This window comes from Diaphorina citri, unplaced genomic scaffold, assembly GCF_000475195.1.
Source record: "Diaphorina citri unplaced genomic scaffold, Diaci psyllid genome assembly version 1.1 scaffold1783, whole genome shotgun sequence".
In the NCBI taxonomy this organism is placed as follows: domain Eukaryota; kingdom Metazoa; phylum Arthropoda; class Insecta; order Hemiptera; family Psyllidae; genus Diaphorina; species Diaphorina citri.
The window spans coordinates 1872-23786 of NW_007379209.1; the positions used below are offsets into that span (position 1 = coordinate 1872).

Sequence of the window (21915 nt, forward strand, 5' to 3'; positions counted from 1 at the left end):
ACCCCCCTAGGTTCCGCGGAACACCAATTAAGAAACACTGACCTACATAGTTACATACTAGTCAAAAAAGTCTCGGGAATTGTTGCACAAACCATACGCTTTTGTTCAATCGTCCAAAGCCGAGACCGGAAAGCACTGTTCACTCCGCCGAGTGGTAGTTTTGGCCAGATGATTTGTTACAATAAATGTTCAGTCTGAAATCTTGAAATCAGTGTCTTCCATTTTATAATGTACACAGACTGTCGTCTATCTATCGGCTATCAAGTTCCACAAAACATCAATAGAGTGTATTGGTTTCTTTTGACGTCTTCTTCTTCTTCTTCTTCTTCTTCTTCTTCTTCTTCTTCTTTTCTTCTTCTTCCTCCTCCTCCTCCTCCTTTTTCTTATGCTCCTCCTCCTTCTCCTCTTCCTTCTACTCGTTATTCTTCTCCTTCTTCTCCACCTCTTCCTTCTCCTCCTCTTCCTTCTACTCCTTATTCTTCTCCTTCTTCTCCACCTCTTCCTTCTCCTCCTCTTCCTTCTGCACCTCTTCCTTCTCCTCCTCTTCCTTCTACTCCTTATTCTTCTCCTTCTTCTCCACCGCTTCCTTCACCTCCTCTTCCTTCTACTCGTTATTCTTCTCCTTCTTCTCCACCTCTTCCTTCACCTCCTCTTCCTTCTACTCCTTCTTCTCCACCTCTTCCTTCTCCTCCTCCTTCTTCTCAACTACCTCTCCTCTTTCTCTTCTCCCCTCCCCATGCATTATTATTTTTTTCATCGTTCGTTTTCTCTCTCTCGTGTCAGGATGGCGTACGTTATGACGTCACAAAGCATGAGCGATTATCTGTTGACTCTGCAATACTGTTATCTTTCCCTCCCATTTATTTTCCCCATATTCCCCTATTCCCTCCCTTTCTTCCCCTTAGCTCCCTAATTCCCTCCCTTTTAATCCCATATCCCCTACATTTTTCCCTATATTCACTTCCTTTCTTCTCCTTAATCTCTCTATATTCCCTCCCTTTCTTCCCCTTCGCTCCCTATTCCTCTCCCTTTCTGCCCCTTCTTAGCTTCCTAATCCCCCTCCCTTTAATCCCATATCCCTACAGTTACTTCCCTACTCCCTATTTCCGCCCCATTGCTCCCCCCCCTCCAACCCCAACACATCCCTGATGTTTCCAAAATGCTAATACCTAACTAAATATGTGCTCTTCTGTCTTATGCTCAGGTTACAAAACTTCTAATAAGAAACAGGGTAAAATTACAGGTAAGGGAATAATATTGGGTTTTTCTACCTTTTTCCAACGTTGCCGTTGTCTCTTTAGATTTTGGAATTTTAGATCTCCTTTTCCTTGTCTTGTAATTTCCTTTAAATTCAGTTTTTCCTGATCTCCTTCGATTTTTCGAATTATTATTCCTTTGGTCTTCGTTCCAAGAATTTTACCGTAGGTAGGTATCCATAACATTAAATTTAATTATTTATACCTTCATCCCCCATGTACGTATTTATCAGGTTCAATATGGTATTTTTTACTTTCCTTATATTTACTCTTCTCGGAACTGCGGTGATTTTTGCAACAAATAAGAGACTTGCAATAAAGCCTGTATTCCCCGCTTTCCCAAGAGACTGTGAAAGTTTTTCAATGAAACTGTCCTGCCGGTGACGTTCTAGTGACGTCAAATGTCACCCTAGATCAGAGATAAAAGTTGAAAGAGTAAAAAGAAAATTAAAACTCTGTCAAGTTTAGTCAAAAGCAGGGAACGTCATAGTGAACCTCTTTTGAAGTACCTACCTAGATGAAATCCTTCTGTAGTGTATTTTAGTTTAGTCAAAAGCAGGGATCGTCATAGTGAACCTCTTTTGAAGTACCTACCTAGATGAAATCCTTCTGTAGTCTATTTTCTATTTTATCCATTATAGATGAGATGAGAGGAAAGAGATTTTTTTTTTCAATTGGATTAAAAAAAAAAAAAAAATGTTGTTTACTGAGTTTGATTCGACCACGCAATTTTGTCGGAATTTTTGTCTTTGGTCGATAGAAATCTGATCTGCTGTAACGGTACGGCCTCGAACCTTCAACCTGCAGATCAAATGAGATCTAGACATTTAAATTTTTTTTGTAGGGGGAAAAAATATTCGGTCAAAAAGAAGGAATTTTCGTGGTAAGCCGGTTAACCCGAGAAATGCATCAGAAATGTCGTTCCCCAATCAATACACATGCACCTAACTCGAACCACCAACTTCCAGATCCGAAATACCATCTCCTAGCGTAGACCTTTTCCTATCAATCCTATTCTGTTCCTCGGTAACTTTATGCCTTCATTCCGAGTCGAACCACCAACCTCTGGATCCGAAATACGCTAACCACTACACCACTGAGATTGGCAGATCTAGGCATTTATTTTTTTTTTAATCAAGCCACCCGATATATCTAAAGAAGAACTAAACCTTCCCAGAGTCACCAGAACCACACTATCACAACTACGTTCTGGGTATTCACTTTGACATACGGCAACACGTTTTAGTGGTTTTTAAGGGGTTTAGGATAAAGAAAAAAAATATAGGATCAAAATTTGGGATCATAGGAACCATTTGGCACCAAAAACCAAAAATCGATTTTTTTTGACATACGGCGTTTTCGCTTAGCACGGCAGAATAGGTATGTATGCATAAATTATTAATTACCTACCTACCTATTACTTGTTTCCAAGTTATTGGGTATGGTGATGCAATTATTTCATTGGTTATTTATTCTATTACACAATTTTATAGTAAAAACAAACATCATTTTACTGATTGTTATCAAACCCATCTAGTTTGTTTTGCGTAACATCTTTTTAGTTACAAATGCATTAAAAATTAGTTGACAACTAGCCATCACCAAGACAGGAAGTGTCATCGTTGTAGATTTCGTTATAAAATTTGAAAACCATAATCTGATAGAAATGACAATGGCAATGTTTCACTTTTTTAACTACCTAGCATTCGCGCTGGGTTGTATTACCCCCTGGTAAGTTATTCAATAACCTTTATTTAGGTCGAGTTGTACCACCGTGGATTGTACGGAATGTCAGGAGTAAGCCAGCCTAGTTAGCTTAGTTGGTAGCGCGTCTGTCAGCATCATAAATGTCTTTCCCCAATCAATACACATGCACCTAAATTTTAGGACTTAGACTCGAACCACCAACTTCCAGATCCGAAATACCATCTCCTAGCGTAGACCTTCTCCTATTCCGTTCCTCGGTAACTTTATGCCTTCATTCCGAGTCGAACCACCAACCTCTGGATCCGAAATACGCTAACCACTACACCACTGAGATTGGTTATCAAAGTTCAGTGGGTCAGCACAGCACGAGTTGTAAAAGGAAACATGCTGGGAATAAAATTGCTGGAAAATTATCTAAACATGCTGAAATACATAATATGAAGACCCCACTTCAAAAAACTCCTAGTATTATTAGTATTTGTATCACTCATTGTATTTGTAAAAGAATGTTTCTCACTCTCTTTTCCTTCACAGGTTTCATTACTTGTAGTGAAATAGTCAAATAATGGAGGTTGTTCTTCCTTAGCAATCACTTTGTCATTGTTGTTATCCATAGTCAAATTGCTTTTTACCAGTGCATCATTACCATTAGAATATTCTGTTGATAGAGTACATGTAGGATTATCATCAGCACTATCGATGTTAAATGGTGTTGTAATTTGGGAATCTTTCATTTGAGTCCAGAAACTCAGAATGTAGCCGAGAACAATGAAATATTCGGCCATCTTGTATCCGTATGAGGCGCTGAATCATGGCCAAGGGAGTTGTTTTCGTCTTCACGCTAAGCATGCCGCCATGTGCAGCGCCATCTATACTCTGGTGAGTTATATTACAAACATCCAGCAGATGAGTGCGCCGCAGACGAAATTTTTGATTGAATAATTTATCTAACAGCATCGATGGTTGGGTGTTTGTTGGCCTCACGATAATTAAGTAGTCGAAATGTTCAGACAAGCCAGCTTAGTAAGCTTTGAGGGTACGAGTCGTTGTAAGCACTAGGTCGCGGGTTCGATTCCCATCCGGGGCAAACTTTATCCTAAACGGGTAAATTTTGTTCTCGGAACGGCTGGCTTTCTCCTATCCTGTCCTCCTTCTCTTTTAGATTTCGGGAGGATAAGACCTCAGTAGTTACAGAGTTTCCTCTATCAAACATAGTGGAAAAAAATATCTTTTTGAAAACCCTGTATGAAATTAGCATAGAAATGTATTGACGAATATTGTTGAAGCTGTGAATTTTACACTAGAGATGTGTTGAGTATGTTCCCAATGTTAATATGTTTGGTACACTATACAGCCACGCTCCAACAACAACACCAACACCAACAACAACAACCCTACAGTCAGTTTCCCATGAAGATGCCTATAAAATAGGCGAAACTCGAGTCGGAGTAGAAAAACACAAATACCTAGTATCCAATAATAACAAAAACGGTAAGAATAACAGAAAAATATTGTTACAAATTAAAACTCTTATTTATTTCATCCAAGTCATTACAGGTATACGGGACCCGATTGGTAGTAAGCCCGGGACTAAATTGGTAGTCGACTACCTTAAGAAACAAGGCCATGGGACCGAACTGGCGTTCTTCAAAATTTTCTGTAATAAGTACTGGGTGCGGCGCAATAAAGTATTTACTTTTTTGCAACGTCCATCTTAGGTGAAAAATCACCTAAGATAGACCATTATTTGGTAATAGTTTACAAAAAATGGTAAAATTTGTAGACACAGAGAAGTATCAAACCCGTAACTTCTCAACTGTAAGTCGGATGGTGCTAGAAGTTGGACCATTCGATTCAGTATATATAAAAAAAATTACATAACATACACTATTCACATGCGATTGTATCAATGATTTATGAAAATTAATTAAATTTCTTGACAAAGGGAGGAATCGAACCTGTAACCCCATAACTGTTGGTCGGACAGAGCTATAAGTTAAACTATTAGATTCCTCGGTAAAAGAAAAAAAAAAAAAAAAATACATAAGATTGACTACTCGCATGTACATTTATCTGTATTTTTTGAAATTTGATAAAATTTATTGACGTAGGAAAGAATCGAACCTGTAACTGCTTAACGAGTCGGATAGTGTTTAAAGTAGCACCATTCGATTCGGCGTGAAAATTCACACATTAATGACTTTTTGACAACTCAAATATCTTTAACAAAAACCGTTGAAGGCCTTTTCAAAAACAATATTTTTTTTCTTGAATTCGCCGGGTCTCGAACCCGTAACTCCTTAACTGTAAGTCGGTCAGTCTTGAAAGTTGCACCAATCGATTCCTCGTCAAAATTTCCATTAGAGAGAATGCTTAGTGGACCCGAAAATTGTATTTGGAACTTTTATGGGGGGAAAAAACTGATTTTACGGGTTGATTTCCTATGGAGTTGAACACCCTGTATACAAATATAATTTGCCTGTTTCAGAATGGAACTCAAGACCTATGCCTGTTATGATAACTTTGTCTCCAGTAATAAGCTAGGTATTCCTAACCTAACCTCATCCCACTGTCATGATACCATCAATCACTTGGATAAATTATTACAAAGTGTAGCTCAAAGAAATTGGAACCGCTGTGCCTAGGGTACACTTTATTCTTATCGCTCCTGAGGTTTTTAGAAGTTTTTTGGTGATCAAAGTGTTAACCAAGTGAGTCACTTTTAGGTTGAACACCCTGTATACAAATATAATTTGCCTGTTTCAGAATGGAACTCAAGACCTATGCCTGTTATGATAACTTTGTCTCCAGTAATAAGCTAGGTATTCCTAACCTAACCTCATCCCACTGTCATGATACCATCAATCACTTGGATAAATTATTACAAAGTGTAGCTCAAAGAACAGAGGTAAATCCTGCCGATGCAAAGAGATTTTAAATACAGAGCGTTCCAACCCCTAAATATTTTCCCCAAAAAATAAATTTAGAACCAATCCATTTTCACCCCCTGAGGCCATAAGGATTAGAAATCTGGCTGTAGGTAACTTGCGTACTATAGGGTGTTTTTTTAGAGCTTTATCATTTAAACTGCTATAAAAGACATACTATTTGAGGTATGGTCATGATGTTTTGTTTATTGGAAAGCTAAAAAGTATGCCATTTAGTGTTTGAATACTAAGTTCGGGCATACGGGCCCCTCGGATAGCTCGAACGAAGCGAAACATTAGGTTTAATTTTTTGTTTTGTTAGCACATAATTTCGCTCAATTTTCCTCATAATTTCCCTTCAGAATCGTGCGATTTGACACCTTTGGATGATTTCCTTTCGGGATATGTGTAAAATCATTAGTTAATGGTGATAAAAAAAAAAAAACTTTGGAGCACCTGGAAGACATCATTCACCGTTTTTGCAGATATACGGCTTCAGATTATGGAAAAAGTGGTCGAAAATTGGATTTTCTAAACTGAGTTTCATTCGATCTAGCCGCGGCGCCCATTTACACGAAATTTTATTCAGAGGTCAACCACAAAATGGCAAACAATTACCTACCTTTCAAATGAAGAAAAAAATCTCGACCATACCTCAAATTACTTAAATAGCATGACTTTTATAGCATTTTGAAAAACAAACCTAAAAAAAAAAAAACCTATATTTTAATTTTAACCTTCTAGTTGCGTACTAAAATGAAATACCTAATAGAAAGTAAAAAAGATGTCCAACTTGTGTACTGGGTCTTTTTTACTTTCCTTATCCTATAGAAAGGAAATAGGTACGTATTTGAAAAAAAAAAAAAAAAAAAAAAAAAAAAAAAAAAATTTTTTCCAAGGCCCGACCCTGACCCCCCAACGGGGGCTGGATTACTTGACCTACACATGGTTTATTCAAAACAAGTTGTGAAATTACGTACTTATTTCACAAACAACCAATCTGACTTCATAAGGTACTTCATAACATCCGATATATTTACACCGCTTAAATTAAGTACTAGTATATTCACACCACCACCAGCAAAAACTATGGAACAGCTGAAGTCTGATCTACAGAATGGTGTAATGAAGGGGAAATTCCCGAAGTCCTTGTATAATGATCCCAATGTTGATAAAAATCTGTCCACATCATACCTCACGGACGGATATCTTATGCCAGAGACGGAAGGATTCATCCACGCCATCCAGGATCAAGTGATGAAAACTCGCAACTACATCAGACACATAATGAAAGTACAAATTGACTCTGATCTTTGCCGTCTTTGTAATCAGATAACGGAATCTATTCAACATCTCTCAGGTGGTTGTAGTGTCCTGGCCCCTAAAGAGTACACAAACCGACATAACTTAGTGGGGAACATTATCCATCAAGAGCTATTAAAGAAAGCAACATCTAGTAACAAAACTTGCATTCCCCATTATTTGTACAAACCGGCTCCTGTTATTGAAAACGAAAACATCAAGATATGTTGGGACATATCCATGCAAACTGAAACAAATATCATCAATAACAGGCCCGATATTGTGTATGTGGATAAGACAACTAATTCTATCAGCATCATTGACATAACAATACCACTGGATGACAATATCAACACAGCCTATTCAAACAAGATAGCCAAATATGAAGATCTTAGGCGTCAGTTTAAAAACATCTATAATACATACCAATAATGTGTTCATATTCCCAATAGTCATTACAACCAATGGGCTTGTACACAAAAACACGCTCAGTAATCTGGAAAAACTCAAGATAAAGAACGCCAGGAATGTTGTAAAGAAATGCCAAAAATCAGTCATCATCTCAACAACTGGAATTATAAGAAGAGTGCTTGCAGAGGAAGAATGAAGTACCTAGTACCTACATGTGAAGTATGTTGCCAAATAGTGCCCATACAGCCATACTTTGCATTATTTACCTTTATTATATTGGACTAATAAATAAAGTGGATATATTCATAATAATACTAATAATAATAATAATGATGATGATAATAATAATAATGGTTTATTTCCGGATCTAGAAGTTGTAGAAGAAAAAGAAAAAATCCCTAGTTAAATTCCTCATTTTTTTCTGCTCTTTGACTTGGAAACCTTACCCCAGTATTAAGCGCAACTGTTCTATTATTCCTACTCTATTATCGACAGGTTTCCAGCATAACCAGGTGTAAGCTTACTCTGGTTGGATTCAGTAAGGGGTGCGTGGTACTCAATGCACTTCTGTACAGTATGTTCTCTCACCCCTCCCACCCTTTTCTCTCTTCCATCTCAGACATGGTTTGGCTGGATGGGGGTCATGGTGGAAACACAAACACCTGGGTCACTGATCATTCTATACTGGAAAACTTTACAAAGCTAGGTGAGTTCGTGAAAAATACTACTACATGCAATTTTTTTTTTTCAAAGAGGTTTGACAGAGAGGGAACTGTAACTGCTAAGGTCTTATCGTCCCGAAATCTAAGGGAGAAAGAAGACAGGATAGGAGAAAGCCAGCCGTTCCGAGAACGAACATTATCCGTTGAGGATAAAATCTGAACATTATCCGTTCAGGATAAAATCTCATCATTGACAACAACCGTCGCCTTTAACGGACATGTAAACATATCGTTGCTCTGTATAATTATAGTAAACTAGCTGAATTCCGTCGCTTCGCTCCGGAATACCACTAGTTTATCCCGAGGCATGGCCAAACTTGTAGAAAATAATAAAAAATACGGTCGCGCTGTGCGCTCCCTATTAGCTGCATAGTTATCAAACTAAAAACAAACGAAACTCTTCCGTTGGGCTGTGCGCTCCCTATTAGCTGCATAGTTATCAAACTAAAAACAAACGAAACTCAAAATGTTGATCGAGAGCGGAACATTTCTCTCCCGAAGTCTCTGCACTCTGTGTATTTCTTATGGAGATTTTAGCAATCAAAAATTGATCATATCTCAGGACCGGTTTAGATTTTCGCAAAATCCTTTCTTATTGCACACCTAGACCATAAAAGGAATACTCCTACCAAATTTCAGCTTTCTAGGTGTTGTGGTTCTCGCCAGGAAACGAAGACTTTTTGACGGACAAAAATGATGTAGTTCTGATTTTTTGCCCAAAAGGTCCGGGATGGTGTCCTGAATAAGGGGTCAAAAGTCTCAAGCCGAGACTTTACGGCTAGCGGACCTAGAAGGGCGTAAGTGTCATTTTTCGTGACTTTTTTTTTTTTAGTTTTTTGCAAACATCTCGAAAACCGTTGCTTCTAGCGAAAAAAGTATTCCGATCGATTTTGTTCAAAATTAAATTCCCTACAAAATGGTTACTTCCATTTCCATTTTGTCCTACAACTTACCGTTGTGGCACCAGAAGGATGTAAGTCGCGAGTTTCAAGGTTTTTTGCAATTATTTCAAAAACCGTAAATCCTAGCGCAAAATTAACCACCCCAAATTGTTCTGGACGTAATTTCCTACAAAAGTGACTCTAAGCACTTTCTCATAGGAGCAACCGTTTTCCCAGAAAATGCGTTCAATATACATGCTGCTCACTTCTCATTCTCCTATGCATTTAGCATAGGGAAAATGCATGTAAAAAGTGTAACAATGCTTTTGGAGCCTCACAAGTTGCCAGTTGACATTTATGTACAAAAAATATGTCATCTAATGTATTTTTCTCCGAAAAATCGACTGGTGCCACTTTCAAAACTCTCCGACTGACAGTTAAGGAGTTACGGGTTCGAGACTCGGTGATTTCAAGAAATTTTGCCGTTTTTATGGTAATAATGGGCATTAAAAACTTTCTAGTGCAGCTATTTGTTGTGGCACCAGAAGGGCATAAACCGCGAGTTTCAAGGTTTTTTGCAATTATTTCAAAAACCGTAAATCCTAGCGCAAAATTATCTATCCCAAATTATTTTGGACGTAATTTCCTACAAAAATGACTGTAAGCACTTTCTCATAGGAGCAACCATTTTCCCGGAAAGTGCGTTCAATATACATGCTGTTCACTTCTCATTTTCCTATGCATTTAGCATAGGGAAAATGCATGTAAAAGTGTAACTATGTTTTTGGAGCCTCACAAGTTGCCAGTTGACATTTATGTACAAAAAAATATGTCATCTAATGTATTTTTCTCCGAAAAATCGACTGGTGCCACTTTCAAAACTCTCCTACTGACAGTTACGGGTTCGAGACTCGGTGATTTCAAGAAATTTTGCCGTTTTTATGGTAATAATGGGCATTAAAAACTTTCTAGTGCAGCTATTAAAAACTTCAAAGATTTTGTGCGGGTTGTGAAGATCTATTTTACGGCCACAGAAACTGATAAGAAACCGGACGTGGTGCAGGTTGAAAAAAGTTACAAGGGGTTCACCCTTGTAACTTTTACTACTTACCAATAATAGGAAAAGATTATTTCGTTACCCATGAAATTCGACGTAGATTTCAAAAATGAAATAAACAAGCAGGGTCCGTCCCTCCGGGGCTCCGGGAATTTTTTAGCCCGTAGTGATTAGAGAAAATACCTATGTACCTACCTAATTTGTTTAATATTCAATTTATTATTATTCTTGATTTGATTTTTTTGATTTTACTTTTATGTAATGATTTAAAATCAAGACTAGAGCCCGTTCTCCCTTTATTCCCAATATAATGTTCAAGTCACCCATCCATTTATTGGCCTTGCTCGGCGTAGCTTAACATAGATGACGCTAAAACCGGTCTTAAATGATCGACTGAAGGGTTATCTAAAACTTTCTCAGACGACACCGAAGCGAATACAATACGTCCCTTATACCTTTTTATTACTATTGTAATAATAAAGGAAGGACGGACTAAAAAGGTATAAGGGACGGACTATTGTATTCGCTTCGGTGTCGTCTGAGAAAGTTTTAGATAACCCTTCAGTCGATCATTTAAGACCGGTTTTAGCGTCACCTATGTTAAGCTACGCCGAGCAAGGCCAATAAATGGATGGGTGACTTAAACATTACATATATTGGAAATAAAGGGAGAACGGGCTCCGATTACCAGGCGAGTGTCTTGACCACTACGCCACCGAGGCAGGTGGCAAAGCAGTTAGATGGTAATAATGGGTATTAAAAACTTTCTAGTGCAGCTATTGAGATAATCAAATAAATGATCTTGTGTGATTTTTCACGAGGATTACAATGGTGTAACTTTTAACTCCATCAGACTTACAGTTCAGCAGTTACGGGTTCGGGACTCGGAAAATTCAAGTCAATTTACTGTTTTATTTTTAAAAGAGGTATAAAGAACTTTCTAATTCATCGTTTAGAATACTTTAGAACCATCAAATAGGCCAATCTGTGTAATTTTTCACGAGAAATATGATGGTTTCATTTTCAATTATATCCGACTCACAGTTCAGCAGTTACAGGTTCGAGACTCGGCATACTGAAAATCATTTTGTTTCGTTTTTAAAATAGGCATAGAAAACTTTCTAGTACAGCTATTGGAACCGTTAAATAGTCTATCTTATGTGATTTTTTACGGAAAATCTAATGGTGTAACTTTCATCCGACTCACAGTTCAAGAGTTACAGGTTCGAGACTCGGTAAAGTCAGGTCAATTTACCGTTTTATTACCTACTGTTTAATGTTTAAACTAGGCACTAAAAACTCTCTAGTGGTAATCAATTAGTCTATCTTATGTGATTTTTTACGAGGAATCTAAAAGGAATCACAGTTCACGAGTTACAGCTTCGATACTAACCCATTTTAATGTAATGCAACTGTAACTCCAAAATAGTAACTCCTGGTTAACATAGGCGGTTCTTGCCTAAATTTTTGGGGGGGCTTGATTTTGAAGGTACACCTTCAAAATTTTGATTTAGCTTTATATGTAAAAAATCTAGTGTAAACATCACACGACTTTCCTTATCCTATTGAATGATACTTATTAGAGTATTATTTTACCCTAACTTTTACCATATCTCTAACCGTTTAGTCGGTATAGCTGAAAACCGCCAAAAAACGGTCGAAATCCGTCCAAAAGCGGTCAAAATACCGCCAAGCGCAGCACCTATCTCAACTAAACGTTTTAAAATTGGCCCCCCCCTGGGGCCGACCCTGAAAAAGTCCTTGAACTTTTTCATAGCCTATAAGAAACTAGAGGTACCTAATTATAGGCTTGTATACAAAATTTCAGGTTTCTAAATTTATCCCTTCAAAAATTAAGGGGGGGGGGACTTTACGAATGCACTGTATTATCTGATTGCATTGCCTCAATGTTCCAGGTATAGGTGTGAGTATATTTGTTTCTCCCTATCAAGTTTCTGATGTACGTCGTCCTTGGATTCATCAAGAAGAGCAAAAGTTTCATGAAACGCTGCGACATCTAGGAGTTTCTACTATGAAGAGGAAATTACTAGCCCAAGATTTGCCTGTTAGTCTGAAATCTCACTTCTTACTTCTCAAGTTAGCAGTTCAAGCTAGATTCAGCTGAATATCACATTGACAGAGGAACTGTAACTCCTAAGGTCTTATCGTCCCGAAATAGAAGAGCTTCTCTCTCTCTCTCTCTCTGAAAAGAGATATCTAGCCAAAGCATTGTATAAATGATAATACCAGTGTGGTGTCCACTGTAATTTTATTGGTAGGTACCTACATAGGTAGGTACTGCTCTTCAGAGAACTCTTTATGGCAATGTTTACATAAAGTGGAACTTTGAGCAGGGATGTTTGAATGCTAACAAGTTTTCTATGTCATTTTCAATCTGAAAAATATACATAAATATAAATACCCACACCAGGTTAAACAATGTGATTAAGAAGATTTGCAACTGTTTTGCACATAGGTACTTTTGGAATATTAGGTAGGTAGGTATCTACCTACCTACCTAATATACCTATGTACATACATACTTGGTAACAGGGAGCTGACTATGTAATCTGGTATATCTGAAAAGAGCTGTACGTTAATTTGACCTTTTATGTAGTTAAGTACAGAGATATATATAAAATAAAAAAAAAATCTGGTGTGAACATCACACGACTTTCTATTACATTTACGAAATACGTATTTGAAAAAAAAAGTCCCGAGCCTGAGCCGCCCACGGCGGCCAATTTTTGGTCGAAAATTTCCTATCTTAAAATACTCCCCAAGTAATGAGGGATCATTAAAAAGTGTCCAAAAATTGAACTTTTTAGAAAAAAAAATTTCCAAGTCCAAAATCGACCGCCTACGGCGGCCAATTTTCGACCAAAAATTTTCTATCTTAAAATACGCCCCGTGTGAATTTCCAAGTCCAAAATCGACCGCCTACGGCGGCCAATTTTCGACCAAAAATTTTCTATCTTAAAATACGCCCCGTGTGAGGTATCTACCTACCTACCTAATATACCTATGTACATACATACTTGGTAACAGGGAGCTGACTATGTAATCTGGTATATTCGAAGTTCGAAGCAACATTGACTTTGGTTGATATCTGGATGGGTGACTATCCGATTTTTACCAAATTTGATTTTTTTCGAAGTTCGAAGCAACATTGACTTTGGTTGATATCTGGATGGGTGACTATCCGATTTTTACCAAATTGTTACATTCGCATCCTTGGAACATATCGGTATATCATACCAAATTTCATCACTTCACGACAAACCGTTCTTGGGATATTTTGTTCACAACCTTTTCAACATTTTCCACGAAATGAGGGTTGAGTAACAATTACTTTGGTTAATTATCTGGATGGGTGACTATCCGATTTTTACCAAATTGTTACAGTCGCGTCCTTGGACCATACCGGGATAGCATACCAAATTTCATTTCAGTAACGGGTCATTTTTAGTCCGTCCTTCCTTTATTATTACAATAGTAATAAAAAAGGTATAAGGGACGGACTATTGTATTCGCTCACATTTTCTCACACAAATGAGCTCTGATCTCGAAATTTGTCGCGACGACCTATGAAAGTATGAACTCAAAGCGAGAAAGTTTTAGATAACACTTCAGTCGATCATTTAATATCAAATTAAAGGTCTTTTTACCAGGATCACGAAAATGGTGGTGTAAATTTTGTCCAGAAAACCCTAAAGCCAAAAAATAAATAAAAAAAAAAAACTGGTTTTGGGGGATTTTTTTCACATTTTCTCACACAAATGAGCTCTGATCTCGAAATTTGTCGCGACGACCTATGAATTGTAATTGTAATTTATTTATTTAAAGTGAATACAATACAGGCAATTGACAAAATATTACATAATGGCAACACCCTATTACATTATAAACACTGTATGAAATAACAAAAGTGATGTAAAGAAGAAGGAATTAAGGAAGAAAAAAAAAAAACAATATAAAAAAAATAATAATAACAAATCAAACAATAAGAAGAAATAAAATAAGAAGAATAAAAATAGGAACTAGTTATTAATAACTTAATGATAATCAAATATATAAAAAAAAAATCAAATCAAGAATGATAATAAACTGAATATTAAACAAATTAGGTAGGTACATAGGTATGTTAAAGAATACATAGGTACTGATCGAATAAACTACGGGCTAAAAATTCCCGGAGGGACGGACACAGCTTGTTTAAATTTATTTTATTTTTTCAAAGTTATTTACAGAGGGAAACTGTAACAATCAGAGTCCTTGTCCATTTCAAAAAGAACATATGTAGATAAGTAAATAAAGGGTGTCCCAATAAGAACGCAAGATTTGAAAGGGTCATAACTTTTTTATGCGTTGTTTTATCTTGCCCAATCTTTGACAGATTGATTGTAAACATATCATTAGTCATCATAAAGTCAAAAACGGTTCAACAACGCGTTAGCTAATAAAATCGACAAATTATCACTTTTGAGAATTTTCCTAGTCGAAATCGTGTGATTTTCCGTTTTGGTGACGAGAAATGGCCTCCTTGATAATGTAATTTTACCGCCTGGACTACTTTCTATGAGGGTATCTGAAGTCAAATGTTAGGCTCAATACCCGAATTCGCTCAATGAGCGAAAAAATAGCTCACTCCGCGAAGTAAAAAATGCAAACTGCTCATTCCCCGAAATTCGGCAATTGACCAACTGTAAATATCTCAGTCCGCGGAATGGATTTATGCAAAAGCTAAACTGCCGAAATCCGCCATTGAGCACCAAGAGAAAGAGAAAGCACTGTTCACTCCGCCGAGTGGGTGACAACGTTTATTTATATTTTTTCCCCCATTAATTTTCAAGTATGATGAATGTGAAGTTCAACTGCAAGGTGTTATGCATGTGGGGAAATCGATATATGTATTTTCAAGGCATGTTTTGAAAATGACCTCCAGCGCAGAGAGAATGATATTCACAGGAATTGTCTGCCAGAGACTTTCCACCTGTGAAGTGCTAGTACAGTATCAGTATAACGGTTTAACGTCCTCCAGTGGGACAAGGTCTGTCAGTCCTTATGAGGTTAGTCATCAGTCAGTTGTGAAGTTATTCATCAGTCACTTCTTATGCTAGTATCCTTGTAATGAAACAGATTTTTATAGGTAATCATCTCTCTTAGAAATCCCAAAGTCATCGAATCAGAACAAACATGAAAATACTGAAGTCTCTCTACTATCCCATTCTCTTTAAGTTCCTGCTTTTGACAAATTTTGCATCTATAGAAAAGCAAGCGCCATTTCATAACATCGGCAAATGCAATTATTCAATCAAAAAATAGAAAGTAAAAAAAAAAAAAAATCCTTCTCTACCAAAAATGTATAGGTATACAAACTTGTGCAGTTCCTTTCTAGATTTAATGAAAGAAAAACAAGCTGTGTCCGTCCCTCCGGGAATTTTTAGCCCGTAGTGATTAGAGAAAATCAGTACCTATCTATGTACCTACATAATTTGTTTAATTTTCAGTTTATTATTATTCTTGATTTGATTTTTTTATTTTACTTTCATGTAATGATTTAAAATCAAGACTGGAGCCCGTTCTCCCTTTATTCCCAATATAATGTCACCCATCCATTTATTGGCCTTTCTCGGCGTAGCTTAACATAGGTAACGCTAAAACCGGTCTTAAATGATCGGCTGAAGTGTTATCTAAAACTTTCTCGCTTTGAGTTCATAGGTCGTCGCGACAAATTTCGAGATCAGGGCTCATTTGTGTGAGAAAATGTGAAACAAAAACCAGTTTTTTTTGGTTTTTTGGCTTTATGGTTTTCTGGACAAAATTTGCACCACCATTTTCGTGTTCCTGGTAAAAAGACCTTTAATTTGATATATAGGTCGACCAGGTTTGGATAAGTCCTTCTATGGGGACAGACTGACTGACAGACAGACCGACACCGAAGCGAATACAATAGTCCGTCCACTATACCTTTTATTATTAGTAATAATAAAGGAAGGACGAACTAAAAATTGGGGTTATTTGAATTTCTCTAGAAACGACGACTTTTATCCAAAAAGTGCCACTGCTGGGGTTCGAACCTGGATTTTGACATCACCATCAAATTTGTCAATGACTTTTATCCAAAAAGTGCCACTGCTGGAGTTCGAACCTGGATTTTGACATCACCATCAAATTTGTCAAGGGCTCTTTCTACCTTCATAAGAAAACAAAACTTCAAAATTCCAAGCCGTTTAAAAGTTACAAGGGGTTTTTGCTCATTGAGCGAATTCGGGAATTGGTGATTCTCATGAAAAATATACCTAACTGTCCAAATGTATTTTTTTCGTAAAGATCGTCAAAAATAATAGATAATTCAAAAAGATTTTTTTTTTTTTTTTAAATATTTCTTCTCTAAGAAATTCGTCCCCAAAATATGCGCGGGAAAAATAATGAGATTCAAATTTAGAAATGCGCCTTACGCTTGGCAACATTGCGTGAGACGTAACCAACCATAAAAAAAATGTAAACAAATTCTTCTCGTCCTTGCCGATCTGAACACATCGTTTTCTTTGGTTTTTGCGTTTTGTATCTGCTAATTTGACTGTTTTTCTGAGTATTCTTTTTAATTTAAAGTCGTGTGTTTAGTTTTAAGTGTATAGTAAAATTTGTTTCCACTTTCTTCCTAACCATCTAAAATGGATCAAGGTTTTGTTGAATGCACCTCAACAAACATTCCAAAGCTGGATGTGACAACATGTTGTATGAGTACAACCAAAAATGCATCTGGAGAAGATAGCTTTCCACTCCCAAACATTACTTCACATCATCCAGCCACATTCTTGGTATAGGTACTATAGGTAATAATATTTCAAACAAACAATACTTTCCATTTATTTATACAATAATAATAATTCAGTAACAGGTATTATAATAATAAAAAAAAAATAATAATAATATACATCGAAAAAAGATTTATGAAGAAAAGTTTTCGCAACCCATTCAGCATATTGCTGGTGTCGGGTTGTAATTTAAAGGGAACATTATTAAAGTGTGTTGACCATAAATATATGTATACATAAAAAGAAAGTAATTTGTATTGTTTAAACAAAAAAAAATAATAATAAAAAATAAAAGAAAAAGCAAATTTCTTTTTTATCTCTCGAAAGTAATTTAAAAATGTGATAAATGTATCTACCTATTCCTTTTCACTAATTATATTGTCACCATTCGTTCATACAGTCATGTCATGTCAGTATTATGTCATGTCGGTAATAGTTGTCTTAAGGTTATGCGTGAAGATTTGATGTATTCTTTTGTTTTTATTTTTAATAGTATGGGTAAGTTCTTGTAATGTTTGATGTCTGTCGGTATAAAGTTGTACGTCTTTTGTCCTAAGTAACAGAAATGTCTTTGTGTTAGTGATTTGTTAGTCCGTATAGTTTGTAATTGTCCTCTCTGTCGTGTATTGTATATGTTAGTATTGACTGTCCAGTAATTGTCATATTTAATGCAGTAAAGTATAAGTTTGTATAAGTAAAGGTCCTGTAGAGAACATCTTTATAGGTGCAATGAGTTGGCATTAAAGTGGGAACTTGATCCAGGATGTCTTGAAATGCTAATATAATGGTTTTCTATGTCATTTTCAATCTGAAAAATTATACATAGCGGCACCCCAGAACATATAAATACCCACACCAGGTTTAAAACAATGTGATTAAGAAGATTTGCAAACTGTTTTGCACATAGGTACTTTTGGAATATTAGGTAGGTAGGTATCTTACCCTACCCTACCTAATATACCTATGTACATACATACTTGGTAACAGGGAGCTGACTATGTAATCTGGTATATTAAATTTATCTAAGTAGTAGGTACAGGTATATTACCTACTTTTGAGACCATGATGTAGATTTCAGGTAATATCTAGTAGAAGACAATAAACATGTGTACCTCTACTAGGGCTAACTTGGCTTCCTGTTTAATAAAAACATTAATGTTCATATCTAACAAAAATATAGCCAAAGTGGTCGGGTTTCTTGTTTCTTTACCAATATACCTACTTAAGTCTATTCTTCCACTGTCATAATACTCACATCAAAGTGGTCTTCACATGCATATAGTGTGGATTTATCAGATGTATTGTATGGTCTCCTTGCTTGTTTAAACCACTTCTTTTTGATACTGAAATTAGATGGCAAAGTAATGAATAACTTATCCGGTGTTCTTGTTGTTGTGTTTACACACTTTGGTACAAAACACCTTTTCCACATCTTGTTCATATTTTGAGAAAAAGGTCTTTCCGCGCACACGTTGCCAACGTAACTGCAGACGCTATAAGAAACTTCACGAACCTGCGTAGATTTTTCTATAGCAATTGGGGTGACAGACCTCCAGCCCTCACCAAGATCTACAGAGGCGCAATAGTGCCCAAGGTCACGTATGCTGCCGCCATTTGGGGCCATACGATCCAAGACAGGCAGGTGAAAAGCAAACTCCTCACCTGCCAGCGCTACTGTACTATAGCGATTAGCGCGTCCGCGGCGACTGTGAGCCACGCCGCGGCACAAGTCTTAGCGGGAGAACCCCCCCTCCATATGGTGGTAAGTGAGGTGAGGGCTAGAGAACTATTAAGAATCCGAGGCACCACCCCAGTGGTCCATCTCGGTGCGGAGTTTGAGTCCGCCCCTGGAGTTGACCTGAAGGTGGTTCTGAGACAGCGGACTATAGACACGTGGCAAGAAGAGTGGTCAGCCAGCCAGCCATACTGGAAAGACCACCCGGCTATTCCTTCCGAGAGTGCAGACTCGGTTAGAACTAGACCTGCCGTTGAACAGGCTGATCACTCGCACCCTGACCGGCCACTTTCAGGACTGTGGGGACTACAGGAAGCGGATACTCACTCTCGTGGGAGAGGATGGACTCTGTGAGCATTGTGGTGACCTCGATGACACAGTACACAGAATACAGACATGCCCTCGATACGAGGAGAAGAGAAATGATGCCATGCTAGCCTTAGGCCTGACAGTTGGTGGCGAAATCCCCCTAGACCAGATCCCCGCCGAGTTTTCCAGGCCGCTTGCCTCACATGATTGACACAATACGGCGTTGCGCAGAGAGCGCACGGTCAGAGCTGAGCCAGTGACGCTAAAAGCGATGGGTGCGCGACCGAGATGAAACTCGCGCGCACGACCAAAAAGACAGCTACAGAAAACAATGCTACTGACCACCGCACACGCGAACGGGCGGTGCGGTGGGCCTCGGCCCCGGCCGGTGGAAGTCGATATTCTAAAATACACTCATAGCCCTGAATGGGGTCAACGAACAACGCCGGGTGTGATAAGAGCTTAAGCCTAGAAACTGATCCGTCATCCCGCGCGCAAAGTATTCTACAAGTAGTTACCTAGTAGTTAGTAGTTACCTAGTAGTTAGTAGTTATCTAGTAGCTAGTAGTTATCTAGTAGTTAGTAGTTATCTAGTAGGTAGTTAGTAGTTACCTAGTAGTTAGTAGTTAAAAACAACTATAAAACATATAAATAATAATAAATAAATCAAACAATAAGAAGGAAATAAAATAAAGAAAGAATAGAAAATAGGAAACTAGTTTAATAACTAATGATAATCAAATATCAGTCTTTGAGACGTATATCTAATTTGTGCTATTAAAAAGAATCAAATCTGAATTGCGCATGTGTTTCGTTACAAGTGTACGATAAACCGGTATTCAACAGGAATTAAAGGGGAATAGGTTTCTTCTTGTGGGCATAAAGAAGGACGTGGAATCTGTCTAGCCATAGGCTATGATCATCATAGGTATCAAACACAATGTATACTTCGTATGCAGATATTCAATGTACAAAGTTAAATAGCTGCTTGCAATCTTGTAATATTGTTTACATAAATAGTTTGTACGTATAAAAGCAAATATCTTTGTAATCTCTCCTCTGCTCAAGAGTATTGATTTTAAATCTTTTCACGAGAGACATCATGAGGATAAGGATTGTCCAAACTTTTCTATAAGTAAAATGGGGTCAACGAACAACGCCGCGCGGGGTGTATAAGGCCTTAAGCCTAGGAACTGATCCGTCCATCCCGCGCGCAAAGTGTTTCTACAAGCTTGGGTAGCTCTCATCCAGTGAAACTCCTTGTAGATCATTGTTTTGAAGAATGATGGATTGTGTTATCCCATTCTTCTCGATCGAAATAAATGGGACAATGTACGAAGAAGTAACTACTTGAATAAGTGCATGATAAAAAATGGAATTGAAAATATCTAAATTTGGAAAATAGGTATAGGTACCTTGCTTGATTTGGAGGTCTGTTTTCTCTCATTCCTACGCCGCGCATCGATGCGGCGTTCACTCTGCCGTCAGGGAGTGGGGTAAAAAGTGGAAATTCAACAAACATGACGACATCTAGTGGAGAAATTACGAAAACATTTTTTTCATTTCCCTCAATACAATTACAATATGGGCGGAACCTGAAGCTACTCGAGACTCGCATCAGGGATTTAAGACGCAGCGTTGACGCTAAAGTAGGGGAAGTGGAATGAAAAACACGCGTCCGGGTTCGCATCGCACCCCACGTCGGAATGAAAAACATGACGTATAGGTACCTATGCTGATATTGAAAAATAGTGATAAGATAACAAAATGCGTAGATAGGTAGGTACCTATTCGATCTATTTGAGCCCCTAACCCTAATCCCTATGGTGATAAGCTCACAGCGCGTCGTACGATATTGGTAGATGACGTCATCACGGGACGTACAGTGTTGCCGCTAGGTATGATATCGGCGTGTTTGAGACTCATGTTCCGAGAGCTGTATCTCGCGATCTAGTGAACGCATTTTCTTCGTTTTAGTCTCAATATTTTTTTTTTTTTTTGTAGTTTTTTCTGAGATACTAAAAAAAAATCATGAGAATCACCAATTGAGCCTAACATTTACACCAACAAACCCACACCCACCTACTGAAGCATTGAAAGGTGAAGTTCAACGAGATACAGCCTGATTTCTTCAAATTTGTCATCGAAAATTTTGTCAAAAGAGAACGAATGGATCATCAAAGTCGTAGAAGTTATTTGTCTGATTATTGTTCCATGCATAATTTCAGAATGTTTACTTCTCAAATCATCTAAGAAGTCTATTTTTTTCCATGGAGAACCATGCTTTATTAAACAATCAAATCTTGCGTTCTTATTGGGACACCCTTATGTAAGGTACAAATGGAGGGATTTTTTATTGATTTCATCTTGGGAATTGGGGGTGTTCAGAGGTCTTGGGAAAAAAAAACTATACCCTTACACCCAAAACCTCTAAAATGAAAGATAACGAAAAACTAATGTCACCACGTTATTCAGCACCTAAAACTGAACGAATTTGACATGTCGCATCCTTTGTTAGGTACTTACCAATAATACCAATGAACAAAGGATGCGACATCCTTTGTCAGGTACCGCATCCTTTGTTGGGTACTTACCAATAACAACAAAATATTATGAAATTCGACGTAGATGACTAAAATGAAATAAAATATAGGGGTTCTCATTTTAATTTCTCGAGAAATGACTACTTTTATACAAAAAGTGCCACTTTCGGGGTTCGAACCTGGATTTTGACATCACCATCGAATTCTCCATTGGCCCTTTTCTATCTAAAAAAAACTTGGAAAT

At 37.4% G+C, this 21915-nt stretch overlaps 2 protein-coding genes across 3 annotated transcripts; one reads left to right on the top strand and one right to left on the bottom strand.

The window, feature by feature from the left end:
* Positions 1 to 5695: 5695 nt before the first annotated feature.
* Positions 5696 to 12466, top strand: LOC103517220 (UPF0565 protein C2orf69 homolog). Its single transcript, XM_026829395.1, has 3 exons — positions 5696 to 5871; positions 8099 to 8309; positions 12180 to 12466. The coding sequence occupies exons 1-3, from the start codon at positions 5731 to 5733 to the stop codon at positions 12386 to 12388; spliced, it is 561 nt and encodes a 186-aa protein (XP_026685196.1). The 5' UTR covers positions 5696 to 5730; the 3' UTR covers positions 12389 to 12466.
* LOC103517221 lies at positions 10956 to 18729 on the bottom strand. Of its 2 annotated transcripts, none has more exons than XM_026829396.1 (2): positions 18340 to 18729; positions 10956 to 11338 (listed from the first exon to the last, which is right to left on the bottom strand). In XM_026829396.1, the coding sequence occupies exons 1-2, from the start codon at positions 18706 to 18708 to the stop codon at positions 11309 to 11311; spliced, it is 399 nt and encodes a 132-aa protein (XP_026685197.1). In that variant the 5' UTR covers positions 18709 to 18729; the 3' UTR covers positions 10956 to 11308. The 2 variants fall into 2 exon arrangements, with proteins under 2 accessions (XP_026685197.1, XP_008480464.1); XM_008482242.3 differs by lacking the exon at positions 10956 to 11338 and adding an exon at positions 12483 to 12658.
* Between the last annotated feature and the right edge of the window lie 3186 nt (positions 18730 to 21915).